This window comes from Hesperophylax consimilis, chromosome 28, assembly GCF_061612785.1.
Source record: "Hesperophylax consimilis isolate HC1 chromosome 28, BYU_Hcon_1.0, whole genome shotgun sequence".
In the NCBI taxonomy this organism is placed as follows: Eukaryota; Metazoa; Arthropoda; class Insecta; order Trichoptera; family Limnephilidae; genus Hesperophylax; species Hesperophylax consimilis.
This window is the reverse complement of record NC_142863.1, coordinates 3,550,340-3,562,454: the sequence shown is the minus strand read 5'-3', so window position 1 is coordinate 3,562,454 and position 12,115 is coordinate 3,550,340. Positions and strand designations below refer to the sequence as shown.

At 36.5% G+C, this 12,115-nt stretch overlaps 1 protein-coding gene across 1 annotated transcript in view; it reads left to right on the top strand.

Moving 5' to 3' along the window:
- Positions 1-9,569, top strand: part of LOC149410036 (uncharacterized) — a 139,221-nt gene extending 129,652 nt beyond the window's left edge. Inside the window, exons 5-6 of the mRNA XM_089648925.1 lie at positions 6,524-6,695; positions 7,067-9,569. Of these exons, the coding sequence (XP_089505051.1) occupies positions 6,524-6,695; positions 7,067-9,363 (2,469 nt within the window). The 3' untranslated portion in view covers positions 9,364-9,569. The remainder of the gene's footprint in view (positions 1-6,523; positions 6,696-7,066) is intronic.
- Positions 9,570-12,115: the final 2,546 nt, after the last annotated feature.

The window sequence follows — 12,115 nt, the reverse complement described above, 5'->3', positions numbered from 1 at the left end:
AGTAGCTTTTTTCTATTTTATTTATTTTATTAATGATAAACTAATGTTTATAAGACAAGGTTTTATGCATAGCATAAAGGATAACAAATAATTATAAGCAACAATTAATCGCCCGAAATATTAATACAAATTGAAAATATCTCCCGAGTAAAAATAAATGCCGCCAACGGGAATTGAACCTGCACCTTCTGATGTCCGGTCAGGTGCTCTGAACCACTGAGCTATGTCGGCTTATTTCCAACCCGCCAAATAATTCAATATATACTAGTACCTCAATCAACAATTACTACTTATTATATTTTTTGACCTGTAAACAACCAACTTTATTTTTGTAGGAAAGGTTTTGTTAGTGCTAAATTTCCCACTAGATGGCGTCGAGACATATTATAAATCTATACATTTGTTGGTGAAATATTTTGACTTGTCAAATATTATTATATTTTTTATTAATGATAAACTTCCCAATTCCTGTTGGCGGCATTTATTTTTGCTCGGGAGATATTTTCAATTTGTATTGATATTTCGGGCGACTAATTATTATTGCTTATAATTATTTTTTAGTAGCTAGCTGAAGTAACTCTATCAAATAGAAGTAATCCCCATTGAACCAGTCCAACAAAAAGCCGTTACATACAGAGTCAGCCTAGTTTGAACCATAAAATAATGGTGTCGAACGTGGCTACGAATAATAGGTAATCACGAACAGCGCTTTTTATGGCGTCCTTGTGTACTAGCACGCATTTGGTTTGGTATTCATTTTAATTTTTATAGCGCGGCAAAACTGTTGCACGGGCACGTCCTCAGGACAGGAGGGGATCAGGGATCTCTAAAACCCAAAATATATTTTTGTTATTTGTTTTTGGGGTGTTATGCCGCTAACTCCTTCTTTAGCCAACGTTTCGGACAGCATTGCAGTGTCCATCATCAGGGCAGATGTGTTATTTAAATAACACATAATTTGGTTTTTTATGCTCACTGAACACAGAACACTGTACTGATAACTCCTAGAAGTGTGATTTATACCGATTTGAAGGATTTTTACTATTACTACCAACCATTATTTCCGAATCTCTACATTTTAACACGGCCATACATAGTTTTAGCACACGTACGCCTCAGGGATTTCATTTATATAACATTCATTATACTTTCATTTTTCTCTGCCAGTTTCATGCCATACCGCAAGCCGATGAAATTGATTATCTGTTCAGTATTAAAGTTTGATCAATTTCATTTAAATAAGGTAAAATTGCCATTGATGAGTTCTAATGAAAGAATGTATGTTTTTGTCTCTAGTCCGGACTTGTTCAGTGTCACTCCATCCATTGACCGTTCATAAAAGCGTCATAAATTAGTGTGTGGCCTAACTTATAATTCTTTCCTGTAGTTGGCGCGTGGTTTGAATACGAAACGTTTTATTTTAAATTCACACGCACTTGAATATGTCCATTGCACAATGCTACTTTTGGCGGGACCGTAACCTGTAAATTTTGTATTTAGAACACGTGAGAAAATTTTGGCGGGGTTTTCCTGCAGAGAAATTAGAAAAACACGATTCTCACAATATTTTTTTGATATTCCAAAATGATAATTCTGTTCATACCATTAACATAAAGACGCGCCATACTAACCGAACAAAAAATGTGCCACGTTTCAGTTTCTAGATGCAAAGCGAAATAACGAAACGCATAAGAAGAGATTAGCCAATAACGATGCACGCATAGATAATATATAGAAGAGATAATCTACATATGACATTCTGCCTAGCATGTAACGGAACGCATTGGAAAGGGATAGCCAATCAAAGAATATTTATTTATTTATTTATTTAGACGCCATAAAAGGCTTTTACAATATACATGATTTATGTTTACAGTGGTTCACAGGAGCGAAACAGTATTATGTTAAACAGAATAATTAATGAGAAATTATGTTGAAAATTAAACAAAAATAACATCTGGTATACATAGGTACATTAGCATTTTTATTTTCAATCCGTACAGTAGTTTAGTATTGAGGTTATTGTTACCTTCAATATTGAATTTGGTTGAATTTGCTGAGAACTAAGAGTTAGCTCTATTGAATCAGGGCTGTCAGTAAGACATCTCATAACAATTTTGGGAAAAATTATAGTTTTGATTAAGTATATAAAATTATCAGATAACACTCTTCTGTCTGATATCTGATGTAAGTGCATTGTTTAGGTTCTGTGATAACTTATGAATAGAATGGTTTTATGCCTAATAACATTGATAATTACGACAGAGGTATGTTATTATAGCCTTCTTATAACTATATTCCGTGCAGTTGAACACATCTACTACTTCTGAGAAAGCATTGCCAACTGCATGCAATCTAGGTATAAGCGAGTTTCTAAATGACGCAGTCCTGATATTGTTATTAAAATTAAAAAGAATTTTGGATCGAGTGGTTCTAGTGGGTACCTATATGGAAGGTAATTAGGCTTAATATATCAGGGCTGTCTATAATACCATTGACAATTTTAAAAATAAAAGTCAAATCGGAAATAAGTCTTCTATCTGATAGTTTAAGTAAGTTTAATTCTTTCATCAAGTGATTGTAATTTATTGATTCTATAGGTAGACCGAGTTTATAGTTAATGTATCTTAGGAATTTATGCTGAATTTTTCAATAGAATCGGAGTGGATTTTAAAGTAAGGACACCAAATAGGAGAATTATATTCGATTTGACTTCGAACAAGTGAGGAATATAAGATTTTTGGTGTTGAAATATTTTTAAAGTCTCTGCCATTTCGGAGAATGAAGCCGAGCATTTTTAATCCTTTGTTGGTGACTGTTTCTACATGTGAAAGAAAGTTAAATTTTGAATCGAAAATAATGCCGAGATCTTTAATTTCACTTACAGAGGCGAGAGAAACATTGTTAATTTTGTATTGATAGTTAAGGGGTTGTTTTGTTCTGAAAAATCTTATAATGTGGCATTTACTAATATTGAGATAAAGTTTGTTAGTTTTGCACCAATCTTGAAGTTTATTTAAATTTATTTGAATGTGAATACAGTCATTTATTGTTTTTATAATTTTAAATAGTTTAAGGTCATCGGCAAAAAGTAGCACTTCAACATTTTTATCAAATACCGTAACAATATCGTTTATGAAAAGGAGAAATAGTATTGGGCCTAAATGTGACCCTTGGGGTACACCGCTAGTAGCTATGAATTTGTGTAAAAGGTTAGAATTATTTTTTACTTGAAGATTTCTATTTGTTAAGTAGCTATTTATCCATTCCAATAGTTTACCCTCAATTCCGATTTGACTAAGTTTATTGAGAAGAATTTTGTGGTTAACTTTGTCAAACGCTTTTACAAAGTCTGTATATATTGAGTCGACTTGGGTTTTGTTTTCGAGTGAACATGCTATAAAATTTTCATATAAGGAGAGATTTGTAAGTGTGGATCTGCCTGGCATAAAACCATGTTGATTAGTTACAATGATGTTGTTAATATGTATGGAGATTTTATCGAGGATAAGTTTTTCAAACAGTTTGGGGATAGTTGAGAGCATGCAAATGGGTCGGTAATTAGTGACATCATGAATATCGCCTTTTTTAAATACAGGTGTTAGATAGCAATTTTTCCATAGGTCGGGGAAGCAGCCAGAATTTAATGATTGGTTAAATATATGACATAGTGGATTGGCTATTATTGATGCACAGTTAATTAGAAAGGCAGGACTAATTTTGTCAGGACCCGCTTTTTTCTTTAAGTCGAGTGTTTACAGTTTTTTCATATGTGTGTACGGGTGAAACATCTTATTATGAACGTCCGTCGTTGCTGTGCATGTATCAAAAATCCACGTGAATAATCGTATTTATTGAAATAATAAGTGATCTTTGAGCACATATAAATGGAAAGAATGATTTTTGCTTGAGAATGATTTGTACAAAAGCAAATTTTTCACAAAAATAGAGCCTAAAGCAACGTATTCTTGGCAGCCAGCGACAGCTTGTCTGACCAACGAACTAACTAACCATCACGCCGTTTCTCGCAGGGGTAGGCAGAGAGGACTGACCGCCAAACAACTCGGTCTTAGCACACACTTCTTGCCTCATTCACATACATACATCGTCTCATACATACTATTCTATTATTCTGACTCTTGACATAGTCCGACTCGAGTATCTGATTCACTTGGTCGTGCCATGTCTTCCTCGGGCGTCCCCGACTTCTGCTACCATTCGCATTTGCATCATATATTCTCCTTACACTCCTTTCATCGCTCATTCGCTCTACATGCCCAAACCATCTAAGCTTCAATTTCTTGATTTTACTCATTACGCTTACATCAGTCTTGAAATCTTTGCGGATCTCCACATTTCTCACACGATCATACATGGTTTTACCACAAATACGCCTCATCCTTTATCTGCCAGTTCCATGCCTCACTTCCATACATCAGGGTAGGTACCAGCACTCCATTGTGAACTGCTAACTTCGCTTCTTTGGACAATTTTTTGTTAGCGCCAACTGCGTTCAGTCCTCCATTAATGGAGTTACCTGCATTTACTCTTCTTTCAATATCTCTGTCAGCCTTCCCATCTCTCTAGAACATACTTCCTAAATACACAAACTTATCCACCTGCTCAAGTATTCCTCATTCACAACTATATTGCACTACTAAAAGCAGTAAATCTTAGAACCACGCGCGTTGTTTCAGTAACCCATCTACTCTTTTAATTCATCTATGGTTCAAACTAGGTATTTTGTCCGTATCTAGGTTATTGTCGTTATCTCGTATTATTGAACTAAATTTTATCACAGCATGTCAATTTATAAATACGTCTATTTGAATTTGACCTTTGAGTTATATCTATCTTACTTAGCAGATTTAAGGGTTGGGAACTCTTTGTTAAAAAGTAAAAGGTTCTACTTATAATTGTGTTTATTTACGTTATAAATAATAGGACTGGATTTAGCTACACTGTTCATTACCCGAGGGTTGGTAATTCTCTCGTTCGAGAAGTTTGTTCCCTGTCAATAATATCCCACAGGTAATTGCTACACTCTAGTGACATCTGTCGGACTCTGAAGTAAGCTTTATGACTAGCGCCATCTATCGCTTAAATATTCAACTTATTACCATACATCACAGTTTCGGTAATGAATGAATGCAAATTGTGCTGGAAACATTTTCGCATTACATTCGATTCCAGATAAATTCACTGTTTTTGGGCGTTTGTTTGTGCGCTTAGTTCTTGTAAACAACCCCACGGATTATTTTAGGGTTTTCACTATCTTTCGGAATTTCTTTCGGAAGGTTTATATACATAATACATGCATATTATATTTAAATAAAGTAGAGAAAATCGATGTTTATCACAGAATACAAAAACTCAAAACTTTACTCATTTACAACCCCTAGCAACGCCGGGTCAGCTAGTTTCAAAATAAAATACTGTTATTGAAAGTAGATAAAGTAGCTATTATATTTATTAGATAAAGTAATAAATAAATAATACAGTGCAATTAAAAATATTAAAATTTTGAACGCAAACACTATATATATTTTTTAAATGCTTACCGATGGTGTTTATCGTGTAATTTGTAATTTGTACCGCTTGGCACAAAACTAAGAAACATGTTTATTAAATAAGATAAAGGTATTACGAGTTATTGTCACGTCAGTTAATTTATTAAAACAAATATTGTAAACCTTGACAAATATTTTTGAATGATAAATTTTGTTTCGCAGAATTATTTCAAATTTTTCGGGAATTGTAAACTTTTAAATGCAAATACAAAGCGTGGTATTCTCTTTTTTTAACACTGTTTAAAACATGTTTCTCACCGTAATATAATATGAGATAATATGACTTTCCATGGGAGGCTGTGAGATCTCCCAAAAATTTTCTAGGGGATAATTCTAAAGGTTTACCCTCATTAAAATGCTGTGCTTGTGTGTGGAGGGGTGAGGCTTAAACTGCTGTGCTTGTGTGTGGAGGGGTGAGGCTTAAACTGCCGTCCTTGTGTGTGGAGGGGTGAGACTTAAACTGCCGTCCTTGTGTGTGGAGGGGTGAGACTTAAACTGCTGTGCTTGTGTGTGGAGGGGTGAGACTTAAACTGCTGTGCTTGTGTGTGGAGGGGTGAGACTTAAACTGCCGTCCTTGTGTGTGGAGGGGTGAGACTTAAACTGCTGTGCTTGTGTGTGGAGGGGTGAGATTTAAACTGCTGTGCTTGTGTGTGGAGGGGTGAGACTTAAACTGCGGTCCTTGTGTGTGGAGGGGTGAGGCTTAAACTGCAATCCTTGTGTGTGGAGGGGTGAGACTTAAACTGCCGTCCTTGTGTGTGGAGGGGTGAGACTTAAACTGCCGTCCTTGTGTGTGGAGGGGTGAGACTTAAACTCTTGTTATGCTAACTCTTGATGTTACCCGATTCAAGTATTAGATTCTCTAGACTTGGTTGTACCATGATGTCTTCCTCGGTCGTCCCCTACTTCTTCTACCATTAACTATTGTTTTTACAACATTTATTCTGTAATTCCAGGAGCTGTATGCCCCGCTGTCAACCAAAGGGGAGTTCTACCCCGTGGGCATCTCCGGGGGGGAGGGCGGGCTGTGCCGTCTGGGGGGCGGCGGGGGGTTGTTGGGACGCCCCCTGCCGCTCCGGGTGCGCCTGGTGGCGGGGCCCGCGCCCCCGCACCCCACCCTCGCTTCAGGTATTTCTTTTTTACATGTTTTTTTTTTACAAATTTTACATGTGGAAGATGATGTAAAAGAATAAAATAATCAAACTTATACTAACCAAATCTGACAAAAACTAACCTCACCTAACCTAGCCTGACCTCACCTAACTTAATCTCACCGAACCTAACCTAAACTAACCTTGCTATCCTTTAAAACGTGAATATATATAGGCACATTCTCAAAATACCCTTGAAATTTGATTTGGAAACCAAAATAGAAGTTGTTCATTGAATAGTCAAACATTGTGAAATCGGATCAGGGCGATACTGAGAGAATCTTCCACCTTGTCGTCCCAACAAATATAAAAAGATGTACCTTAATATGATAATTTATTGGTTTTCAGGAACCCTCCTGCTGCGAGCCGTGACCACCGAAGCCGTCATCGTGATGTGCTCCCTCCCGCAGGATACTACCCGCGTGCCCTCCCTCACTCTGCTGTCCCTTAACACCGACTCCAGGCTGCAGAGGACCAGCCTGGGCTACGACACCGAGAAGCGCATGTTCCTCTCCACGCGCGTTCACAAGGCCATCACTTACTGCCAGCTCAACGTCGACTCCTGGATCCGGCAGATCACCTTTGCCATGCCCGACAACCACCAAGAAATGTACATATCCAAAGAAAAAATCAACGTCATCCATAAAAAGCACGACAACATGAACAACGAAGAATCCGTCGATAGCTTCGTCGATAAAAGAACTAGAAACGAAGTAGCTCTCGGTGGTATCAAATTTGAAAAAGAAAAGAGATTTACCTTCCAAGGCTTTAAAGTCGACGCGTCTCGCCTATTCGGTAAAAGCGATAAAGTTCTGAAAGATATCCCTGACGAGAATGAAGGCTCTATCATTTTTATCAGTAAGAATGAGCTGGAGAATATGAACTTTGATCTCTACAGTGACGAGGAAAGTAAAAAGGCCGCAAAAAAAGAAGAGGAAAAACAAAAGCAACAAGAGTTCAACGAAGACAAGATGAAGGTTTTCAGAGAAAATAACGCAAACCAACCCAAATTATCCAAGTGGTTCAAGCAATTGAAGATTTTAAGAAGCACCGAAAAGCTGTCCGACGGGAAGTCCGAAGAAAATAAGTTGTTAGACAAATACAGAGAATATCGAGATCCATTTGATCCCTTCAGTGAAAAGACAAGTTCCATGGAGAGATATCAAGATATGTCTAAGCTGATTGAAGACAGATTTGGCGCCACGAGGATGAACAGGAGAATCGAGGACTTGTCTTCTGAAAAGTATCAGTCTTACAGAAGTCTCACTACTTCGTCCGATATCGGAGTCAGTTCAAGTGCCGGCAGACCAGAACCAAAGAGAATCTTGACTAAATCCGTCTCAGTCCAGACTGGTATAATGGACACAGACGACCGGTTGTCAGACTTGGGTCAAAAGAAAAATCTCAGCGTGGAGCAGATCAACTACTATTCGGAAAATGATTCCAGTCTTAAGAAGAAACAAATATACACCGGCAACTGCGCAAAGAGGCTGGAAATTGAAACAGGGAAGCAGAAAATATCCAGGTTCGAGAGGCGGCAAAGAATTCGACCTGATCTCATCCCCGAAAAAAGCGACATCGCTTCAACATCATCGTTTGATCAAATTCAAAGCTGCGAAGATCTGAACGCATTCGGCACCGGCTCCAGCAGAAGCGAGTCTAATCACCAGGTGGTCTTCAGTCAGCAGTCCTTCATTACTGAAAAACTGTGTTCGGAGTTCCACGTTAAAACTAAACGAGTTCTGAGCAAGTCTACTTCAAATTTGTTGCACGGAAAAGACAAGAAAGACCCAATTACAAGTGCTGGAAGCAAACCTAACCTAACTGCTAACCAGAATGGGAGGAAAATCACCGACGTAGATATAAAAATTGTTGATGTGATAGATGAGAGTATTGAATCAATCGAGGAAAATGAAAATAGCGATCAAGGTAAACTGAAAAGATCTATTTCATCCATCCAGAATCGTAAACTTCCTGTCATCGAAGATTTACCTTACGGTCAAGTAGCCGACGCTATCAGCGGTCGAGGAAACCACGAAAGAAGAGATTCCGACACGTCGGACAATATCTATGCCGAAATTTGCAATCCAGAAATCAAAAACAAGAACAAAAACGAAGATCTGATTTCATTCGAAAAGGAAATCTTCCGTAACACTTCATTCATTAATATTGAGGCGGACGAACATAAGCCGACAGTCCAAAACAAAGTAGAAAGCAAATTCCGGCACATAGAAGTGGTTGTGATCGAAAAAAACCCTCACAACATGAACGAGGACTTTGTAGATTCTGATTTCGTCGATTCAGATTCCGACGAAAAGATATCTGAGAATGTTTCGCAAAAATACTCTTCCCTCAGCGGTTCCGGAGGATTTTCAGCCGGAAACTCGCTGGAGAAAGAAAACAATAAGATCGGAACGAACATCTTCAGTCGTTCGGACAAGAATCACGCTATTCGTTTGGAAGTAACACACAATTCGGCGTACGACTCGGAAATAAGCAAATCTTCGTTGGATTCCAGAGAAGAAAACAGGATGCCGAGTTTGCCGGGCATAAGGAACGGATCGTATGTAAAATTTAGCCAAGGAACTCCCGAAATATCAACCACTTCCATCATCACTGAAGCAATTTACAGCACGTTGAAATGACGAAAAATGAAAAAAGTGTAAATTGATTAACAACTAAGATATGTATATTTTTTTGCTCTGTTTTCATCTGGCTGATTTTAGTGGACAATTTCAAGTCAATTAAATATAAGTATTTTTTTCCACAGCATATTAAATTTACAACAATGGCTTTACCTATTAAATTAAGTCAACCCTTTCACCATCTGCTCCTTCATTAAGGACGGGTTGTTTCAAAGAATTTGAACATTCATAAAATTTCGAAGTTCATTTTTAAGTTCTGTGAAGCAGCTGACCAACAATTATGTAAAAACAGACTTATCTTATTCTATTTCCGTAAATTAATAACAATGCCTTCAAAACATCTTTATTCTGTAATATTATTGTTATAACATTGCGTTTGAAAGATGAAAGTTTTGCGGTTGTTAAACATCAATAAAGACATATCATTACAAAGCCAGTTTTCTATGATAGGACACTAAAATGAATGTAATTAATCAACAAGTTCTTAAAATTTGAATTGTGTACATTGAGATATGTAAATTATAAAAATATTGATACATATATGAAATAATTACTTCTTTTATAGATTTTATTTCGCAATGAAAAACTTTGTAACATCAAAAAGATATCTTTGTAGAATCATGTTCGCTAAAGTCTGACAAATTGGTGCAATATTTATAAATAAACTTTAATCTCGTTTTGTATGAATGATATTGTTAGTAAATAAATCCACTTTGATCTTATTATCCAAAAAAAGTGGTTAGCTTTTTAAGAAATCTTTAAATAGTATAAAAAAACTTGCGTATTTTTTTTGTCTTACCTAGAACTGTAAAAAACTTTTTGGAAATGTTGAAAAATAATGGCTGTAAAAATGTTGAAGGTACGTTTTCTTACAAAAATTTTAATGCTTTTTTCTAGATCTCAATTAACCCATCGGCATACCTGCCTCCGAGATTGGTGGGCTGCACCTTTTTCGCATCGGCATATTGCCCGCCCCGTTGGGGCAACTAAAACTTTTCCCATATACTTAGATAGTTCACAATAAAATTATAATCTATATAAAAGCATACGAAGTGTTTAATTTGGGGAAATATGGGGTGCAATACTGCACAGTAATAATACTTCTCAAGTATGCACAGATGTCACTAATAAAAATTAGTATGCCGATGGGTTAAGATAGGGATACGGGATGGGGAATACCGTAAGCTACGTAAGTAACCACCTACCGATATGATACTCTTTAAAGCTGGTTTGCGTACACGGCGCTGCCCCAATTATACTAAACTTGTTAATTTTATCATGAGCAGCCAACAAAGACGATAATATTGTTCTTCCTTATATTTACAAGCATTTTGGGTGAGGTATGATTTAAGAATTTCACGGCTAAAAGTATTATAGTGATCTCCTAGTAGACCTCCTTCTTTAGCCAATGTTTCCGACAGCATTGCAGTGTCCATCATCAGGGCATTATATTACACATCTGCCCTGATGATGGACGCTGCATTGCTGTCCGAAACGTTGGCTAAAGAAGAAAGTAGGGCAACACGGCATAATACCCCGAAAACAAATCACTATAATTTTGGGTGAGACGAAATGAAACTTCGACGCTTATCGTCGTGTACGAACACTAGCAAAATACTACGCGCACGAAAGTTGCTATCTCCATGTACAAATGGCTTGAGGTAGTGCCCACCATTCTCTATGCACTGATGCAACTCATTTCAGAAAATATTCCATTCACGTTCAAACATTTTCACTGGAATTGGTGCTTTTCGTGCTGAATAAGATTTTTTTTAAATGCTGATATTTCGAGGCAGAGCTTTGCAAACATCACCTTACAACCCAGCATCAACTGTACAAGGAATATTCTTTTAAAATCTTCATTTTCATAAGAAAACTTTCACATCAATAAAAAATATATATATACATGTTCGATTTAAATAGATGATCTTAATTTTTATTGATAAATGTTTGTAAATAGTTTGATATTATATTATAATTGTACGGAATATTTTTAATGTATGGTGCATCAAAGTTATATTATACTTTTAACTATTCAATTTATAAAGTCAAATGGTGCTACTAAGAGTGTAAAATAGTGTTTTGAAAACATATAATATTATTATTTTATGCTGTGACTTTTTTGAAGAAAGTTTTGGATAGCTAGAAGCTAAAACATGACATTTTTGTTGTTATTTTATGGAAATTATGCTGACTTATTATTGATTTTTTTTGTATTTGTAATCAACACTGAAGAGACCAAGGCAAAATGGTTCCAACCACTGAAGAGATAAATGAATAGAAGTGTGATGCTTGAAGTAAACTCAAGTTTTCTTCTTTCTTGTTTGAAAGATCTTAAGGGATCCGGTAATGATCAACGTGAATTGTCAATGCGCGTTGAAGTGCAATTGGCAGAAGTTAAATCGATCTGTCAATATTTTCACCCCAGTTGCTTTGATGCCGTCTGCGGAAACATTGTCTGAAGTGTGCGCATAGAGTGATAATCTTTTGATTTTACTTTCCATGACACTGGACAATTGCAATACAATGAAATTATAAATTAAACTGAACGCGATTAAACTGAATTCCACAGGGCTCGATAGATAGAGCAATTGAACGAATGCTCAGCGAAACCATCATTCCGCTGTGTCAATGGTGGTTGTCTATATCAATATACACATCATTCCTTCCGCCAATGGGAAGTCTCAATTGTCAATCACTTCAATTGCTTCAGTAAATGATCAATTAGCAAATATTATCATCACACTTGATA